Genomic DNA, 21,357 nt, shown 5'->3' on the forward strand with positions numbered 1-21,357 from the left:
TGAAAAATATAAAAGACTTAAAGAAATGAAGAGCCATACCATGTTTCTAGATGGAAACATTAATGTTATGAAGATTAATTCTCCCACAAGCTAACCTATAAAATGCAATGTAATAATCAAAATCCCAAGAGAGGTTTTCATGAAACTTGACAAGGTGTCCTAAACTTCACATAGAAAAGCGAAGGGCTAAGAATAGCAAAGCAATTCTTAAAAAAGAACACAGTGAATGGACTCACCCTGCCAGGTGTCAAGACTCATAATAAAACTAAATAAAGCTACAGTAAAGAAGACACTGTGAAACCAAGGCAGGGACAGACAGACTAATAGAACAAACAGTCCACAAAAGACACACAACACATAAGACAACTTGACGTAGGACAGGGGCATTTCAAATCATTAAGAAAAAGATATATTATGCATTGAATGGTGCTGAGGCAACAATTTATTCAAATGTTAAAAAAACAGTAATAATATAGGTTTAAAAAATCAGCTCCTGGCAGATTAAACACCTAAATACAAAAAATAAAACTTCAGAGAACTTCTGGAGTAGATTGTGGAATAGAAGGATCCTAGGTTTACCTTGTTCCACAAATACCCCTAGATAACACCCACATCGATGTAAATAACCCAGAAAACGACCAAACACTGGCAGAACAGACTCTCCATAGCTAAACATAGAGAAAAGACCACACCAAAGACAAGAGAATTTACAACAAAGCTATAGTAGTCAAAACAGTATGGTGCTGGCACAAAAACAGACACATAGAACAGAAGAGAACAGAATAGAAAATCCACAATTATATGGCCAATTAATCTTTGACAAAGCAGGAAAGACTATCCAACGGAAAAAAGTCTCTTCAACAAATGGTGTTCAGAAAAGTGGACAGCTATATGCAAAAGAATAAAACTGGACCACTTTCTTAGACCATACACAAAAATAAACTCAAATGGGTTAAGGACCTAAATGTGAGACCTGAAACCATAAAAACTCCAGAAGAGAACACAGTAAATTGTCTGACATAAGCCATAGCAACATTTTTCTAGATATGCCTCCTGAGGCAAGGGAAACAAAAGCAAAAATAAGCTATTGGGACTACATCAAAATAAAAAGTCTCTGCACCACAAAGAGAACAACCAGCAAAACCAAAAACAACCGATTGAGTGGGAGAAGATATTTGCAAATGACATATCCAATAAAGGGGTACTATCCAAATATATAAAGAACTTATACAACTCAACACCAAAAGACAGATGATCCAATTAAAGATGGGTAGAAGATATGAACAGACATTTCTCCAAAAAAGACATCCAGATGGCCAACACACACATGAAAAGATGCTCAACATCACTCATAATCAAGGAAATGCAAATCAAAACCAAAATAAGATACCACCTCATATCTTCCAAAATGGTTAAAATCAAAAACACAAAAAACAACAAGTGTTGGCAAAAAAGGGAAAAAAGGAACCCTCGTGCTCTGTTAGTGGGAATGCAAACTGGTGCAGCCACTGTGGGAAACAGTATGGAGGTTCCTGAAAAATTAAAAATAGAACTGCCCCATGATTCAGTAATTCCACTACTATTTACCCAAAGAATATGAAAACACTAATTTGAAAAGATATATGCACCCCTATATTTAGTGCAGCATTATTTACAATAGCAAAATTATGGAAGCAGGCCAACTGTCCATTGACAGATGAATGGATAAAGAAGATGTGGTATATATATACACAGTGAAATATACTCAACCATAAAAAAGAGAAATCTTGCCATTTGCAACAACATGGATGAATCTAGAGGGTATAATGCTAAATAGGTCAGTCAGAGAGAGACAAATACATACAATTTCACTCATGTTGGAATTTAAGAAACATAAACAAAAAAGAGACAAACCAAAAAGCTGACTCTTAACTACAGAGAACTGACAGTTACCAGAGGGTAGGTGGGTGGAGGGATGGGTGAAACAGGGAAAGGGGATAAAGAGTACACTTATCATGATGACCACTGAGTCATGTACAGAATTGCTAAATCACTACATTGTATACCTAAAACCAATATAACACTGTATATTAAAATTAAAACAAAAATAAAAACTTTCAAACTTGCCAAAGAAAATACAAAACAATTCTCTTTATATCTTCTAAACAATACACAAAAAGTACAAACCATAAAGGAAAGATTGATAAATGTGGTAAAACTAAAATTAATGATAAGTTTATCATTTATATATCACTTGAAAGACCTCTTAAACATAAATGCACATGAGAATCATCTACTGAACTATGAAATACCAATGTATTTCACAATCCAAACCCCAAAGTTTCAAATTCAGTAGAAGCCTAGGAATCCATGTTGTTGAAAAGCTACAGAGGTAATTCTGATAAACATTTTATTAAGACCCTCAGACCACTGAGTATCTATACTACAGTGAAGCCACAGTATCAGGCACTGAAAAGAAGAGAATTAACTATTCCATCTGCCCACAAGGAGTTTATGGTCTAATATAAGAGACTGGATATGTAACATAAATAACTGTAATTGGGACACCTAGGTGGCTCAGTCAGTTAAGCGTCTGCCTTCAGCTCAGGTCATGATCCCAAGTCCTGGGATCGAGTCCCGCATCAGGCCCCCTGCTCAGCGGGGAGCCTGCTTCTCCCTCTCCCTCTGCCTGCCGCTCCCCCTGCTGGTGTGCTCTCTCTCTCTGACAAATAAATGAATAAAATATTTTTAAAAAATTGTAATTTACTGTCAAAAGCAACCAATTCCACAGAGAAAACCATTAAACCCCCCCCAGTTTCATATTTCATATGCGACTTCCACTCCCATCTTCTTCCAGGAAGAAGCTATACTGGATTAACACGTTAAGTTATTCCCTTCACCTCGTTATTTGCTCCTCCCTATAGGAAGAGTAACTTAGCTAATGTTGAGAACCTGAATGCCATTAAACAGAAGGAAATGGGATAAAGTCATTGTTCACTGCATGGCTCTTGGTGTACACTAGTGTTTGTTCTCTCTCAAGTCTTTTAGAGAAAGGTCTAGGTCTGCAAACCCATCACTTTGGTGCTGGATCGCACTCTCCTGAGCTGGACAGAGTGTTTGCAGAGATTATAGGGCAGGCAGGGAATCCCTATGCAACTGGCTAAGTGTGCTAGGCATTTTCTCTGCATTCTCAGCTTTTCTCCAGAGAATTTTTTTGAGGGGAAGGCAGGACAGTGTAGGAAGCCTTACCACATTTTCCAATCCAGACATTAGTGAAAAAAGTTCCAAATAAAGTTAAAACTATTGTTTAATCAATATCAGGCTCTTTTTGTGTTCTCAGTTTATTCAGAAATCAGAGAGACAGAGTATCACTAAGTATCACTATAAATGGTATCACTAAGACAACAAATATTATTACGGAACAGAGAAAGGTATGAGAGGTTTCCTCTGGCTGAAAAAGCAGAGAAGGATGCACGAAGGAAGTAGTTTTGAACAGAGTGGTATTCTATAGGCAGAAAAAAAATGCTTCGGAGCATGTTGAATTATGCAAAGGAAGAGTATCAGAAAAAGAATGCAAAAAGAAAAACAAGAAAAATTTACTAAAAACCTGAAGTTGATTATATGACTAAAATCTTAGAGAAGAATTTCATTTCTGGAAGAGACTCTGTTCAGTTTGGCTGGAGTATATGGGAGAGAGATGGGAGCTCTGCACAAGAAGATAATTCTAGAAACATGTACCGATGGGAGAGCGACCAGAAGAAGGAACCTAATTAGGAGATTATTAAATCCGGGCAAAATTTAATGAGGGTGCAGAGAAAAGAGAATGAATGAGAACTTTATTATGGAGGCAGAATCAAGAGAATTTGCTAAATAATTATACATGCTAACAAAAAGTATATCCATTATTGTTTTTTGTTTTTCTCCTATGCATATGTCAAGATCATGAATCAAAGAAAGCCAGTAATTTTAGCTATATCTAGAATAAATACTTTTGCAAAGTACTTGTCCTTCAGGATGACATTTTCTTGTCTAACACAAAGAAAAAGTATAAAGAGTATCTTCTGGGCGCCTGGGTGGCTCAGATGGTTAAGCGTCTGCCTTCGGCTCAGGTCATGATCTCAGGGTCCTGGAATCGAGTCCCGCATCGGGCTCCCTGCTCCTTGGGAGCCTGCTTCTCGCTCTGCCTCTCTCTCTCTCTCATGAATAAATAAATAAAATCTTTTAAAAAAAATAAAGAGTATCTTCTTTCTCAAATAAATTATTTTTTTAAGTTTATTTATTTTTAGTAATCTACACTCAAGGTGGGGCTCAAGCTACAATCCTGAGATCAAGAGTCGCATGCTCTTCCAACTGAGCCAGCCAGATGCCCCTCAAACAAATAGCTTTATTTTTTTTAGATTTTATTTATGTATTTGTGAGAGAGAGTGCATGCATGAGCAAGGGAGAGGGGCTGAGGGAGAGGGAGAAGCAGATTCCCCACTGAGCAAGGAGCCTGATGCAGGACTCGATCCCAGGGTCCAAAGGCAGATGCTTAACCGACTGAGTCACCCAGGTGCCTCAAACAAATTACTTTAAACATGACTTAAATACCTTAATTTAAGTTACCACTTTAACATGAGAAAAATCAAATTAATTCCCAGAAACAATGAATGTTGTCTGGAGAATATGATTGAACAATATCACTGTAAAACAAGTTATGAACATGTGACACCAATCTACCTGTAACCATGCAACTTTAAAATAATCTTAGAACAGGCCTCATGGGGCGTCTCGGTGGCTCAGTCAGTTGAGCAGTTGAGCATCTGCCTTTGCTCAGGTCATGATCCCAGAGTCCCAGGATCAAGCCCCACCTTGGGCCGCCCAATCGGCAGGGAGTCTGCTTCTCCCTCTGCCCTTCACCTCGCTCGTGCTCTCTCTCACTCCCTATCAAATAAATAAATATAATCTTAAAAAAAAACAGGCCTCATAAAAATGCTAGACTATAATATGAAGAGATAACAAGTGTTTACCATGTGCCTATACTAAAATGATACATGTTAAGAGAGGCAAACCCGAAAACAGACTCTTAACTATAGAGAACAAACTGAGGGTCGATGGAGGGGAGGTGGGCAGGGAATAGGTTAAATGGGTGATGGGTATTAAGGAGGGCACTTGTGATGAGCACTGGGTATTGTGATGAATCACTAAATTCTACACCTGAAACTAATATTACACTGTATGTTAACTAACTGGAATTTAAATAAAAACTTGAAGGAAAAAAATCAAATAAAAATAAAATGATATAGTTATCTCACTTAATCTTCACAATTCTATGAAGTTGATCCTAATATAGTCCTCCATCTTACTTATGAAGAAGCTGAGTCTAAGAAAGGTCAAGGCTTGCTTAGGTTTCTTAGCTACTAAGAGTCCTAGAGCTGGGACCTGAACCCATGTTTGTTTACCTCCAGAGCCTATGTTCTTTTTTTTTTTTTTAAGATTTTATTTATTTATTTATTTATTTGAGAGAGAGAGAGAGAAACAGCACAAGAGGGGATAGGGTCAGAGGGAGAAGCAGGCTCCCCGCTGAGCCAGGAGCCTGATGTGGGACTCGATCCCAGGACTCCAGGATCATGACCTGAGCCGAAGGCAGTCGCCTCCAGAGCCTATGTTCTTAATCATTAAGCTATACTGTCCATAATTGAAATCATATTGGATTTTTTTGGTTTGAACCTTCAAAAATTACAATAACTAAATTATAATTTAACAATTGTAATTTAACAATTCTCTGAAAAACTACATATAAACATAACGCTTACAGATGCTGTTAGCTGGAGGAACTTAAACACTAGTGGAAATTTACACTAATGTTATTTCAAGTCTGTGCATCATATCCATGCTCTCACTCTCAGTTACAGTAGCAGGTGTATACAAAACATGCCAGAAAAAAAAAATGTAGTGACTTAAATTTAACTTCCAGTGCTAGGAGTAGCACAGAATGGCATTTGTGAGTCATAGGCTTTTAATATGTAGATATAATGTGCTGCCCTCTAGTGATTTCAATATCTTGCATTTAACACTGAACAGTCTCAATAAGTTAAACATTTTTTTTTTATTATTAGAGAATTCAAATCTTCATTTCATTTTATAGTAGGAGTAATAGAACAAATAATTATCATTTAAGCCCCAAGCAAAATTTTGATGTGTAAGAGCAAATACAGAAATACAGCTGACCCTTAAACAATATGAATGTTAGGGGCGCCAACCCCCATGCAGTTGAAAATCTGAATATAACTTTTGACTCCCCCAAAACTTAATAGGCTATCGTTGACCAGAAGCCTGTCAATTAAACTGTTGATTAATAAATACTTTGTATATGTATTTTATACTGTATTTTTATAAGAAAAGAAAATGTTAAAATCATAAGAGAAAATACATTTAAGTACTACACCATATTTATCAAAAAAGATCTATGTATAAGTGGACCTGAGCAGTTCAAACCTGTGTTGTTCAAGGGTCAACTGTACATCCAATAATGATTTACTAATTCAGAATGGTAAAGGAAATACCAGTATGGAACATTGCAAAAGATGAATTAGAGAATAAAGAGTGGTTACATTTTAGGCAAGGAATTCATGCCTTAAAACCCTGCCTAATTCAAAGTTATTTTCCTATAGGAAGAAATATAAAGAGGAGTTGAAGTAGATCACAACTACTGTGCTGTATTTCTTTTTTCAAGCATAGTTTTAAAGCACAGTAAATGACTATAATAAAAACATTTTTTAAGAATGCTTTTAAAGGGGCACCTGGGTGGCTCAGTTGGTTAGGCGACTGCCTTCGGCTCAGGTCATGATCCTGGAGTCCCGGGATCGAGTCCCGCATCGGGCTCCCTGCTCAGCAGGGAGTCTGCTTCTCCCTCTCCCGCTCCCCCCTCTTGTGCTCGCTCTCTCTCTCAAATAAATAAATAAATAAATAAAAATCTTAAAAAAAAAAAAAGAATGCTTTTAAAACATTTGTAGTATTTGTAGGAAGTTTTTTGTAACGCTATCCCTTTCCAAATATCAAAAGTATTTCCTATTTTAACACAGATGATAGCTTGGCTTAGGAGTACATTAGTGGTTGTAACTTTATTTTTTTTTAAGATTTTATTTATTTATTTAAAGAGAGAAAGAGCAGGGGGAGGGGCAAAGGGAGAGGGAGAGAGAATTTCAAGCAGATTCCAGGCTGAGCACAAAGCCCGATGCAGGGCTCAACCCCAGGACCCCGAGATCACAACCTGAGCTGAAACCAAGAGTCGGCTGCTTAACCGACTGAGCCACCCAGGTGCCTCAATGGTTGTGATTTTAGCCAGGTTGCCAGAAGTTTTTAATTTTTAAAATAAAAGTGCTCTTGCTTTAATTCTGCTAGTGCCAATATTTCTAGCATGCTCAGTACTAAATTAACAAGAATATCAGCAGTTATTTGACCTTTTCAGTGCTTTTAAAATTTAATGACCACTTGGACGACAATATTACAAAATATAAAAAAGGCTCTAAATTTAACAACAGAAGTAAAAATAATAGCAGAATCACTAAAACCACTTGCAGAAGTTTCTGTGCCGATAAACGTTAGTATGGTTCATAGGACATTTATAAAGGATACTTAGTATTTCTAGTTACCAGCTGAAGTGACACCACCTACAGCAAACAGTTTATAATTCACCAGGCCCAAAGCTTTGAAACTAAGTGATTCCTGAATTTTTAAAAAGTTTTTGGGATTTGCATTATTTAAAATTTTGAGTATAAAGTGATGTTTTGAACTAATTCAAATTCATGAAAACTTACTTAAAATTAGCTTTAAAAAGGGGCGCCTGGGTGGCTCAGTCAGTTAAGCATCTGCCTCCGGCTCCAGTCATAGATCCCAGGGTCCTGGGATTGAGTCCCACATTGGGCTCGCCGCTCGGAGAAAAGCCTGCTTCTACCTCTCCCTCTGCCACTCCCCCTGTTTGTGCACATCCTGTCTGTCAAATACATAAAATCTTTAAAAAAAAATTAGCTTAAAACAACCATACTGTATTTTTTTTTAAAGATTTTATTTATTTATTTGACAGAGTGAGACAGCGAGAGAGGGAGCACAAGCAGGGCCAGGGGTAGCTGGAGAGGGAGAAGCAGGTTCTCTTCGGAGCAGGGAGCCTGATGTGGGGCTCAATCCCAGGACGCTGGGATCACGATCTGAGCCGCAGGCAGACGCTTAACCGACTGAACCACCCAGGCACCCCAACCATACCGTATTTTTAATAGCTTTACTGATGTATAATCTACATACCATAAATCTCCCCCTTTCTAAATGTAAAATTCAGGGGTTCCTGGCTGGATCAGTCAATGAAGCATCTGACCTTGGCTCAGATCAAATCTCAGGGTCCTGGGATCAGGCTCCACACTCAGCGGAGAGTCTGCTTGTCCCTCTGCCCCTCCCCCTGCTTGTGCTCTCTCTCTCTCAAATAAAATCTTTAAATAGATAAATAAATGTACAATTCAATGAGTTTTAGTAAATGTATAGAGTTGTGCAACCATTATCATAATCCAATGCTAGAATCATACTATGTATTTTTTCAATCGTTATTAACTTCACCTACCTAAAGTAACCAAGTAACTCATAATACCAACAACTCAAAAGTTTTTGGATCTGCTATCTTTAAAAAAGAGAATAGACTTAATTCACTTTTAATTAACACTGTTATCTAAAAAGAGAAACGCTAAACATACTGAAAGAATCGTGCTGAGGAGGATTTAAACTGTCCTCCTCGTAATCTTGTCTACAGTGTTAACTTGGCAGACTACTATAGATAGTGCAGATGTAAAATTAAATAGAGTCCCTGTTTATATTTTGAACTCCAAATTAGTGAAATAAGTTTTGCTGAGGTTCTATGTAGTCAATAAAACCTGACACATGTGACTTCTAAAACTAAGATGATTTACAAGCGAGTATAAAACCAGCTATAAAGACTTAATGGCCTCTCTCTCTCATTCTCTCTCTCAAATAAATAAATAAAATCATTAAAAAAAAATAGAAGGGGTGCCAGGGTGGCTCAGTTGGTTAGGCGACTGCCTTAGGCTCAGGTCATGATCCTAGAGTCCTGGGACTGAGTCCCACATTGGGCTCCCTGCTCAGCAGGGAGTCTGCTTCTCCCTCTAACCCTCTCCCCCTCTCATGCTCTCTCTCTCTCATTCTCTCTCTCAAATAAATAAATAAAAATCTTAAAAAAAAAAAGACTTAATGGCAAAACTCGCCTACAAAATAGCTCAGTATCAGCAATATTTCCCAAAAAATGTGCATTGATATTAGCCTTTTTTTTTAGAGGGGGAGTAGGAGGAGGGGTACAGGGAGAGGGAGAGAGAGAATCTTAAGCAGGCTCAATTCACAACCCTGAGATCATGACCTAAGCCAAAATCGGATGCTTAACCGACTGAGCCACCAGGCGTCCCCATATTAGTCTCTTTAAAAAAAAAAAAATTTACATTTTCCTAAATTAATGGTTAAGTATATAAATACACACTCATTTTGGCATGATATATAAATAAGTATTCCATGATCTTTTTGTGATCAAGATGAAAAAATGTTAAAGTAGAATCCGTTGAATTTATTGCTGGTTGAACAACAAAGTGTCTTGATAATTCTTAGTGACATAAGGCAACTTGAAAGTATCATACCTCAGATCCCTGACTCTGGCTTTGCCCACTTTAAGATGTGATATTGTGACATGATAACATATATTCAATCCCAATTCCTGACAAAGAGCTCCTAAAACTCTTAGGATCTCCTAAGTGATGGGGGTGAGGGGAGCATCTTTGTTATTCATAATAATCTATCACAACCATACCAGAATTTATGCTAATGAGTGACTTCTGGAGGTGGGGGATGGTTGCTAAGGGACCAACCATACAACTAGAAGGCTGGAATTTTCAGCTCCAAACCCAATCCCTGAGGGGAAAAGAGCTGAGGATCACATTAATCAGCAATGGTCAATGATTTAATCAATCATGCCTCCATAATGGGAGTCTCCATAAAAACCCTAAACTAGGGTTCAGAGAGCTGCCAGGTTAGAGAACACATCAAAGTACTGAGAGGCTTGGGGCACCTGGGTGGCTCAGATCGTGATCCCAGGGTCCTGGGATCGAGCACCGCATTGAGCTCCCTGCTCCGCAGGAAGCCTGCTTCTCCCTCTCCCACTCCCCCAGCTTGTGTTCCCTCTCTCACTGTGTCTCTCTCTGTCAAATAAATAAATAAAATCTTTAAAAAAAAAAAGTATTGGGAGGCTTGTGCACCTGGAGAGGGCATAAAAGCCCTAGGCCTATTCCCCATACCTTGTCCTATGCATCTCTTCCATTTGTTCCTGAGTTAGTACCTTTTATAATAAACTGGTGATAGTAAGTAAAGTGTTTCCCTAAGTTCTGTGAGCTATTCTAGCAAACTGTCAAACTTAAGGAGGGAACTGCAGAACTCCTGATTTACTGATGGTTCGTCAGAAGTCTGGGGAACCTGGACTTGTAATTGGCATTGAGTAGAGGGCAGTCTTGTGAGGCAGAGCCCTTCATCTGTGGGGTCTGTGTAAACTCTGGAAAGTTAGTGTCATAACTGAATTAAACTGTAGGACATCCAGTTGATGTCTAAAGAGAACTGGAGAATTGCTTCATATGGGAAACATACACTTGGCGTCAGAAGTGTCGTGAGTAGAAGGTAACAAGCTTTCCTTTAAATATTTTGTGTTAATGGTTTCGATGAGAGCACTGATGACCAACTAGACCAAACTGACCAAACTAGAGACTGATAGATGAAAGGGATATCAAATCAAAATCTAAATGATCTTAACAATTCGGAATGATGACTCAGAAGTAACAATCTAGTAAGAATAATAAATGTAATACCTAAAACTTGGGTCCAAAACAACTGCACAAGAATAAATGAGGGACTATATAGCTTAACAACAAATCTAACAATAACAAAGAACTTACAAGTTTTAATAACTATAAGCTCAACATTAGCGATGTTTGAAAGCTAATGTAGTCCTTGGGCTCTGATTGTAATGGCCAGAATTTCTACTTCAAGATAGTAGAGCATAGGCATTTACTTCTCCTTCTTCCCAAAGGCCCACTGAAAATGACAGAAAAGGAGCACCAGGGTGGCTCAGTCAGTTAAACAGCTACCTTCGGCTCAGGTCATGATCCTAGGGTCCTGGGATCAAGCCCCACATTGGGCTCCCTGCTCGGTGGACAGCCTGCTTCTCCCTCTCCCTCTGCCTGCCACTCTGCCTACTTGTGTTCTCTCTCTCTCTGTCAAATAAATAAATAAAATCTTTAAAAATATGACAGAAAAAAAATTAATGGAAAAAATTATAGCATCACTGGACAGCAGGAAGATGTTATCAGTGGACAAGAAATTATATTTTTATTTTTTTATTTTTTTAAAGATTTTATTTTTAAGTAATCTCCACACCCAACATGGCACCTGAACTCACAACCTTGAGATCAAGAGTCACACATCCTACCAACTGAACCTGCCAGGCACCCAAGAAATTTTAAAGAATACCTCGAAATTAGCAAATATAGGAATAAGGTAAAATAAGAACATCAAAAAACCCACAGCCTTCCTGAGTGTCCCAGAGAAGTTCCAAATTCCAACCCAATAAACAATGTTACCCTGTACCTAGCACTTTATATGTATTATTTCATTTAATCCTCATAATTATTTTGAAAATAGGTATTATATGCCCATTTCTCAGATAAGGAGGCTGAAGTTTAGACAAGTTATATAATCACACAGCTCATAAATGCTGAAGCCAGGATTTGAACCCAGTTAGTGTGAATCTGGACTCTCTGCTTTCAGTTATTATGGAGATACAGGCCAAAGGGTAATCCATTAGAGTAATCATTAAAATACTACACTAAATTCAGCTGCTACTGGGGCCCCTGGAAGAGCATGCAACTCTTGATCTCAGGGTCATGAAGTCGAGACCCACATTGGATGTAGAGATTACTAAATAAATAAATAGAAACTTTAAATTCAGCTGGCACTATTTCCCTCAGGTAAGAATAGTAGCTCTCTTCTTTTGTCCTTGGATTAAACCTTGATAACTTCCTTCTACAAAATGAGTGAATATGTCTAGAGTGCCTAGGGGGCCTGAGAGAGGAAGAAAGATGCAAGAGTTAATCTCAGATCCTCACACACATATGGAAGAAGGAAAAATTTTTTAAGGAAAGGAAAATCCACATTAAATAAATACCACCACAGGGACGCCCAAATGGCTCAGTTAAGTGTCCAACTCTTGGTTTCAGCTCAGGCCATGATCTCAGGGTCATGAGATCAAGCCCCATTTTGGGCTCTTCACTCAGCATGGAGTCTGCTTGGGATTCTTTTCTCTTCCTCTCCCTTCCCCTCTGCCCTTCCCCCATCCCATTCATGCATCTACACGCCCTCTCTCTCTCTCTCTCTCTCAAATAAATAAATAAATAAAAATCTTTTTTTTTTTTTAAAGATTTTTATTTATTTATTTGACAGAGAGAGACACAGTGAGAGAGGGAACACAAGCAGGAGGAGTGGGAGAGGGAGAAGCAGGGAGGGAGAAGCAGGCTTCCCGCAGAGCAGGGAGCCCGACACGGGGCTCGATCCCAGGACCCTGGGATCATGACCCGAGCCAAAGGCAGATGCTTAACGACTGAGCCACCCAGGCGCCCCAATAAATAAAATCTTTTTAATAAATAAATACTGGGGTGCCTGGGTGGCTCAGTCGGTTAAGCGTCTGCCTTCGGCTCGGGTCATGATCTCACGGTCCTGGGATCGAGCCCCCTAGTCAGGCTCCCTGCTTAGCAGGGAGTCTGCTTCTCCCTTTCCCTCTGCTCCTCCCCCTGCTCATGCTCATTCTCTCTCTCAAATAAATAAATAAAATCTTAAAAAAATAAAAACAAACAAACAAACAAACAAATAAATAAATAAATTACTTACTACCACAAGAAATGTTTCCTTTCTTTAGCAGCTGTGGGGTTTCCAGGCTGCCTGCTCCACGATTACATCTCCTAAAGGGAACTTTGCCAGTAGGCATACTCTACTCACAGAGTTCACAGTCAATCATCCCATTCAAGGAAGGTAGTGAGGCAATCTAGTGTGGTGGTTCGGAATATGAACTCTGAAGTTAGCCTGCCTGGGTCCAAATATGGGTTCTGTCATTTAATAGCCATGCAACTCTAGGGAAGTTACTATCGCCTTTCCTCTTTCCCCATCTAAAAAATGAGGATGATCACTATATTTATATTAAGTTGTTGTGAAGATTAAGTGAGATAATTTTCACTCAGTGTAGTACCTCAGGGAAAGAAGAAACTACAATGTATGTAAATGCTCAGCAAAGGGCCCCGCACATGGTAACATGCAAGCAATGGCAGGTGTTAGTTATTAAGTACAGGACAGAGGGGAAAGGAGATAAATTAGATGACTGCTGAGGAATCTTCTAACCTTGAAAACCTTTCTTAAGAGAAAAAAATATATAATTTCATCAAATAAGACAAAATAAATTCCAAAACAGTGAAGTATTCACTGAAATAAGATCAATACTTGGTTTAAATTCACTCCTGAACCTCTGAAGTTATTTATTAACATCTTTACTTATGACTATTAGCCATAAGTTGCCTCCCAGTAATATAGGGGCGCCTGGGTGGCTCAGTTGGTTAAGCGACTGCCTTCAGCTCAGGTCATGATCCCAGGGTCCTGGGATCGAGTCCTGCATCGGGCTCCCTGCTCTGCGGGGAGCCTGCTTCTCCCTCTCCCACTCCCCCTGCTTGTGTTCCCTCTCTCGCTGTGTCTCTCTCTGTCAAATAAATAAATAAAATCTTAAAAAAAAAAAAAAAGAAATCTTTATAACCTGATAACCTAAAAAAAAATCAGAGATGGACTTTGCCAACCTCCATGGTCAGTGGAAAAAAGAAACTTTGGGCATACTAAAGAGTCAAATCTGAGATGCACATTACAAGAGTAACAAATACAAGAACTACACCCCTACATGATCCTTACCATGAGGCTGGAAAGAAATTGTAGGCAGACTATTAGAACAGTGAGGGCAAAGCCTCCATTCCTAGAATTAGACATTAAGCCTTGGGGCCCTTTTCCTCTCCCCTCCTTATACTTATAATTTTTTCTTACTCCTTTTTCTCTGTGGTTTTCCTTGCCACTTAACTACTTTCCTATCTTTTTCCAGTTGTTCCATTCCATTGTTACACTTGAATTCTTTTAAAATTCCTTCTCTCTGTCCTTTCTAAATGTCATTATAGTAAGTTATAAAAGAAACTGTGTAGAAAAAACTATAAATATAAAAAGAAGGCTTTGAAAAATTCTATTTGTTGACATGAATACTGTCTACTTTTTTTCTGCCCTGTAACCTCCACATGTCAAAACATTATGCCATCTATGGTAAGAACAGAGAAACTATTAAAAAATACTCAAGCCTAATGAATAATTTTGTTGACAATACAGTATGAAAAAGCAAAGAGCAAAATAATACAAAGAGGCTTCATATAACACTATGACATATAGACAATAATTCTTTTAAGTTTTTTTTTAGTAATCTCTATACCTGACAGGGGGCTCAAACTCATGACCCTAAAGAGTCACACGCTCCTCCAACTGAGCCAGCCAGGCACCCCTACACAGTAATTCTTAATTCTAATACAAATGAAATCTTTTACCTAAATAACAATTCCCCTCAAACCTAAAAAGTATGTATTTTTACCAAAAAGAGATGCAATGTAATTTTGTCTTCATTCTTTGGAACATTTACAGAATTCAAGGAAGCAATTTTAATCATTCATCCCTTTGAAGACGTCACTCAAGAAGTCTTTTCCTAAGTTCTTTTCTCTTGAAAATATAAAATAAAATGGTATATAATAATGCATGTCCTGAGGGCTGATATGAAAATCTAGCCTGCAGTTAAAATGGGGTCAAGAAATAGAATTACTTAAAATATTTTAAATGTATGCCATGAACTACATGCATATTTTTGAGATGTGTCTCTGTCCCATTTTTATATTATTGTTTATTTTCTTCCTCTCTCCAACACTTGGACTGGGATTCCTTCCCTTAGAATATAATTTTAAAACAAAGTCCCAATCCTACCTATGGTAAGCATTTGACATTAAATCTTAAGGGCATTCAGTTCACTCTAGAAAAAAAAAACTGAAAGAAAAAAACCAGTAAATATGATAGAACCTTTTTCTCTTACTATTTTCTAAAAAATATGTAATCATATTAATACCCTTAAGCAAATGATTCCAAGAATATAAAAGAAAATTTTCACACATTTCATAAAAACCATATAAAATACCATCTTACCGATATCATTAACAAGGGAATTAGAATCAGATGCCCCCAGGGTAGCTTCAAACTCCTCTTGGAGACGATATGCTCTTTGCAGCAGAGCTTCAAGTTTATGGATAAATTCAGTACTAATAATATCCTACAAGGAGAGAAAAAGTACACACAGCAAATATTAGATTCGAACACTAAAATCCTCAATACCTTTCACTCTTAAATGAAAGGCAGAGAAAGTGTGGGATGATGCGCAACGACTGTTGGGTGGTGACAGCACTGGGTTCTAGCTGGGCCTTTGGCCAGGTCACCTCAGTTTTTAGGGATTCAGCTTCTCTATCTGTAAACTTAAGGGTGGGCCCTGATCAGGTGTTCTCAAAATAAGATCCCTGACCAGCAGCATCAGTATCATCCGGGAAGTTGCTAGAAACACAAATTCTCAGGGCCTACCCCAGCCACTGAATTAGAAACCCAAGTCTGTTTTAACAAGCCTTTCAGATGATTCTGATGCATGCTCAAATTTGAGAATCACTAGCCAAGATGATCAGTAAGTACCAGTCCAGTTCAAACTCTATGTGACTTTTATGAATATAATGGCACTTAATTAAACATAAAGTATAAAACAGACTTTTAAAAAAAATCCTTTTAGAAATCATATTAGCTTGGGGCGCCTGGGTGGCTCAGTCGTTAAGCGTCTGCCTTCGGCTCAGGTCATGATCCCAGGGTCCTGGGATCAAGCCCCACATCGGGCTCCCTGCTCAGCAGGAAGACTGCTTCTCCTGCTCACACTCCCCCTGCTTGTGTTCCCTCTCTCGCTATCTCTCTCTCTGTCAAATAAATAAATAAAATCTTAAAAAAAAAAAATCATATTAGCTTAATTCTACATATTCTTGGAAAATCAGGGAACTTGATTATGAATTGCAAATATGGGATTTAATAATTCACGGAACAGAAAAAGCCCAATAAGACATACACCCACATAATCCCAAGGGAGACAAAAAAAAAAAAGAAAAGAAACAGTTGTATTAAATGCCACAAAAGCAAGTACACTGAATCAACATTAAACATTGTTCAACTCTTCCAATATTATAAAGGCCATTCTCAGATAAATCTTACATCTACACTTTCTTCGGCAATGGCGTCTCCTGCACCCAATTTAATGGAACTACAGGCTTCATCTTCAGCCTGTCTATTTCGAAAGGTGAGAGCTTGCTCCCATCGACGCAACGCCTCTTCAAACAATTCCATACCTATGAATTAAGAACAGAACAGTTGTAAATAAGAAAAACCAATGCCAAAAGAAAATTATTATGGGCTGGCGTCTTTCTCATATAGTTATCAACAATGGCACGGTCTGACTATAATTTTGGCACTAAAGAATAATTTTATGTTCACCTCATTTCATAACAGAATTATAATTTCCCAATATATTCTAGGTCTATAGTTCCAGTCAACCAAAAATCAGAGAGAAATAACCAATATGGTTTTTTGGTTTTTTTTTAAGATTTTACTTATTTATTTGACAGAGAGAGAGATAGCAAGAGCAGGAACACAAGCTGGGGGGGGGCGTGGTGGTGAGAAGCAGGCTTCCCGCTGCGCAGGGAGCCCAATGTGGAGCTCGATTCCAGGATGCTGGGATCATGACCTAAGCCAAAGGCAGATGCTTAACCGACTGAGCCAGCCAGGCGCCCCATAGAATAAAGTTTTCCCATCTTTTTTACCAACAAAAGGTTTCTTTTTTTTTTTTTTTAAAGATTTTATTTCTTTATTTGAGAGAGAGAATGAGACAGAGAGAGAGCATGAGATGGGGGAGGATCAGAGGGAGAAGCAGACTCCCTGCTGAGCAGGAAGCCCGATGCGGAACTTGATCCCGGGACTCCAGGATCATGACCTGAGCCGAAGGCAGTCGCTTAACCAACTGAGCCACCCAGGCGCCCCCAACAAAAGGTTTCTTAAACTACATGATACCAACTTGTTGATTTGGATGGATAAATTGTTCAGTCAGTTAAAAATCTATAAGACTGTTGGAAAACCCATCAAGAGTTACAGTCCAAGTAGAAATTCCAAATCCCCTCAGCTAGACAGCTTTTATGGGGGGAAAAAAAGGTGAATATGTGCTTCTTTTTCTCCAAGTAAAAAAAAAGTCTTACCAAAATAATTATGTATTTCAAACAAAACGAAAATATTTCAAAACTTCAATTTTTCTAGACATATAAAAGAAAAAGATTTTTAAAAGCTACTTGATTTGGGGGTGACTGGTTGGCTCAGTTGGTAAAGCATGCAACTCTTGATCTCAGGGTCATGAATTCAAACCCCAGGTTGGGCATGGAACCTACTTAAAATAAAAATAAATAGAGGTGCCTGGGTGACTCAGTCAGTTAGGCATCTGACTTTTGGTTTTGGCTCAGGTCATGACCTCAGGGTCATGAGATCAAGTCCTGCATCAGGCTCTGCACTTAGTGCAGAGTCTGTTTGAGGTTCTTTCTCCCTCTCCCTCTATCCCTCCCACTGCTTTCTCTCTCTCTAAAATAAGTAAGTAAATCTTTAAAAAGGAAAAAAAAGAATCAACGAATCAGGTTAGATGAGTGTAGCAGATTGAATAATGGCCACCCAAAGATGTCAGGTCCTAGTCTCTGGAACCTGTAAATATTACCTTACAAAGAAAAGGGGTCTTTGCAGATGTGATTAAATTAAGGAATTTAACATGGGGAGATTATTCTAGATTATTTGGTGGACCCTAAATCCAATCACAACTGTCCCAGTAAGAAGCAGAGGGAGATTTGGTACACAGAGAGGAGGTGATGATGCAAGGTAGAGATTGGAGTCACATGGCTACAAGCCAGAAGCCATCAGAAGCTCAGAAGGGTAAATAACAGATATTCCCCTAAGCCTCCAGAGGAAGCATAGCTCTAATGATACCTTGCTTCCAGCCCAGTGATGATTTTGGTCTTCTGGCCTCCAAAACTCTGACAGAATACATTTCTGTTGTTTATTTTTTTATTTTATTTATTTATTTATTTATTTATTTATTTTAAGATTTTATTTATTTATTTGACAGAGAGATAGAGAGAGAGAACAAGTACGCAGAGAGGCAGGCAGAGGGAGAGGGAGAAGCAGGCTCCCCGCTGAGCAGGGAGCCCGATGCGGGGCTCGATCCCGGGACCCTGGGATCATGACCTGAGCCGAAGGCAGACGCTTAACTGACTGAGCCACCCAGGCGCCCCCATTTCTGCTGTTTAAATGACCAAGTTTGTGGTAATTTGTTAGAGCATCCTCCAGAAACTAATATAATAGGTTTTGTTATGTACACTAGATTCAATACATACAAGAACATTTTAAAATTATGTTGCTTTCCTTAAAATAATTCATCATTCTTTAGTTTCACATTAAATGTGAGTATAGTATCTTAAAACTTTTTTATGTTATTCCTACCCATCAAGTATAAGTTCTCAGGAGTGGTCACAGGAATATTAACAAGTTTAATATCATCTTCATCTGCTTTGTCCCAGGAGTTAGAATTGCCGCAAGCACAGCTATGACAAGAATTTACACTCTGGACCTAAAATTAAGATCGACAAAAGTTACTTCAAAATCTCTTTTGTGACAGTATTTTGTCATCTTTTATATTTTTAAGTTATTTATATAAATCCTATTCCTGGTAAAACAACCCATGTAATTCCTACCTGAAGAAATAAATCTGATTATATTCAGTTAGGAGTCATAAGACCCTAATTATTTTAAGCCTTTGTTTGCTCAAAAATACACAAAGAGTATTTCAAACAAAAATCAGTTATTTCCAGAAAAAATCAAGCAGTTATTTTTATAGTTTACTGTTTTATTATTTACTTATAAATTTTATCCACACTTACTTTGGTTTGAGGTAACTAGCTTATTTCCTTTTTAGAATTTATTAACAATGCTGATTCCCAGAGCTAGGGGAAAGATGGCGGAGGAGTAGGGGACCCTATTTCAACCGGTCCCCGGAATTGAGCTGGATATCTACCAGACCACTCTGAGCACCCATGAAACCAGCCTGAGATGTAAGAAGATCTGGATCTCTACAAAAGGAATATCACAGGCGGTTGGTTTTGAGGTACAAAGCAGGGAGCCATGATTTCGCGGGCAGATATCGGAGGATAAATGGCAGCGGGAGGGTGCCTGGCCGTGGGGATCCTACACCGCCAGTGAGCAACAGCTGCGAACAGGCACAGACGAGCAGACCGGTAGTGACAGGGAAAGGACTCTAGGGCAGCCCCCGGGGCAGAAACCCGGAGCTGCGGGGTCGCCCGGCGAACTGGGAGCGGCTGGTGGTTTTAGAAGCACAAAGGGTAGAGATGTGCCTCAACCTGGAGGCAGGACTGGGAGCACCGCGGAGAGGCGCACAACCCAGGACACTGCAGTTTATAGCAGCATGGCAGAAATGGAGACAGTGTGGCCTGGAGAGCTCACTGAAGAACAGACTGCGATGTCTCTGCTGTGAGGCAGAAGGTTGGAAGTGGTCTTTTCTGCTCTGATTCGCAGAAGAGACGTGGAAAGCTGCCAGGGAAAGCCGTCAGAAAACAAAAGCCCCAAAAACTGATTCCCGCTGAGCCCATCCCCTGCCACAGGGGCGCAGGGCAACTCCGCCCAAACAGGGTTGCCTGACTAACAGCGCAGCAGGCCCCAGAAGACAGGCTGGGAAAACAAGAGGCCAGCAACCCTAAGGTCCCAAGAAAACAGGTGCATCTTGCTTGGGTTCTGGTCAATAATTTGGGCTCTATACATTCCCTCAGACACCCATCAACAGAATGACTAGGAGGAGGAGCCCCCAAAATAGAAAAGACTCAGAGATTATGACTTATGCTGCCAATTCACAAATGGATGCAAATATAACCAAGATGTCGGAGATGGAATTCAGGCTAGCAATTGTGAAGACAATGGCTAGAATGGACAAATCAATTAATGGCAACATAGAGTCTCTAAGGGCAGAAATAAAAGGTGAATTGGCAGAACTTAAAAATGCTATCAATGAGATCCAATCCAATCTAGATAATCTAACAGCTAGGGTAACTGAGGCAGAAGAGCGAATAAGTGACCTGGAAGACAATATAATGGGAAAAGAGGAGGCCAGGGAAAAACAACTCAGAATCCATGAAAATAGAATCAGAGAAATAAGTGACACCATGAAGCGTTCCAATGTCAGAATAATTGGAATCCCGGAGGGAGTGGAGAGAGAGAGAAGACTAGAAGATGTATTTGAGCAAATCGTAGCTGAGAACTTCCCTAATCTGGGGAATGAAACAAACATTTGAGTCCTAGAGGCAGAGAGGACCCCTCCTAAGATCAAGGAAAACAGGCCAACACCCCGGCATGTAATAGTGAAACTTGCAAATCTTAGAACCAAGGAAACCATCTTAAGGGCAGTTGGAGGAAGAGATTCCTTACGTACAGAGGGAGGAATATCAGAATAACATCAGACCTATCCACAGAGACCTGGCAAGCCAGAAAGGATTGGCAAGACTAAATGAGAAGAACAGGCAGCCAAGAATACTTTATCCGGCAAGGCTTTCATTTAGAATGGATGGAGAGATGCAGAGTTTCCACAACCGGCAGAAACTGAAAGAATATGTGACCACTAAGCCGGCCCTGCAAGAAATATTAAGGGGGGTTCTATAAAAGGAGAAAGACCCCAAGAGTGATATACAACAGAAATTTACAGGGACAACTTATAAAAACAACGTCTTCACAGGCAACACAATAACAATTAATTCACATCTTTCAATAATCACTCTCAACATGAATGGCCTAAATGCTCCCCTAAACCTGCACAGGGTTGCGGATTGGATAAAAAGACAGGACCCATCCATATGCTGTCTACAAGAGACTCATTTTGAACTTAAAGATACATCCAGACTGAAAGTGAAGAGATGGAGATCCATCTTCCATGCCAGCAGACCTCAAAAGAAAGCTGGGGTAGCAATTCTTATACCAGACAAATTAGATTTTTTTTTTTAAAAGATTTTATTTATTTGACAGAGAGAGACACAGCGAGAGAGGGAACACAAGCAGGGGGAGTGGGAGAGGGAGAAGCAGGCT

General features: G+C 39.1%; 1 protein-coding gene across 4 annotated transcripts in view; it reads right to left on the bottom strand.

Moving 5' to 3' along the window:
- Positions 1 to 21,357, bottom strand: part of MIGA1 (mitoguardin 1) — a 100,143-nt gene that overhangs the window by 51,182 nt on the left and 27,604 nt on the right. For all 4 annotated transcript variants that reach the window (XM_035018221.1, XM_035018219.1, XM_035018222.1 and 1 more), the window contains exons 5-7: positions 18,715 to 18,841; positions 16,399 to 16,532; positions 15,307 to 15,430 (exon numbers count right to left, since the gene is read on the bottom strand). In XM_035018221.1, coding sequence (XP_034874112.1) covers positions 15,307 to 15,430; positions 16,399 to 16,532; positions 18,715 to 18,841 — 385 coding nt within the window. The remainder of the gene's footprint in view (positions 1 to 15,306; positions 15,431 to 16,398; positions 16,533 to 18,714; positions 18,842 to 21,357) is intronic.

This window comes from Mirounga leonina, unplaced genomic scaffold (genome assembly GCF_011800145.1).
Source record: "Mirounga leonina isolate KUSES-001 unplaced genomic scaffold, KU_Mleo_1.0 Mir_173, whole genome shotgun sequence".
NCBI classification, from domain to species: domain Eukaryota; kingdom Metazoa; phylum Chordata; class Mammalia; order Carnivora; family Phocidae; genus Mirounga; species Mirounga leonina.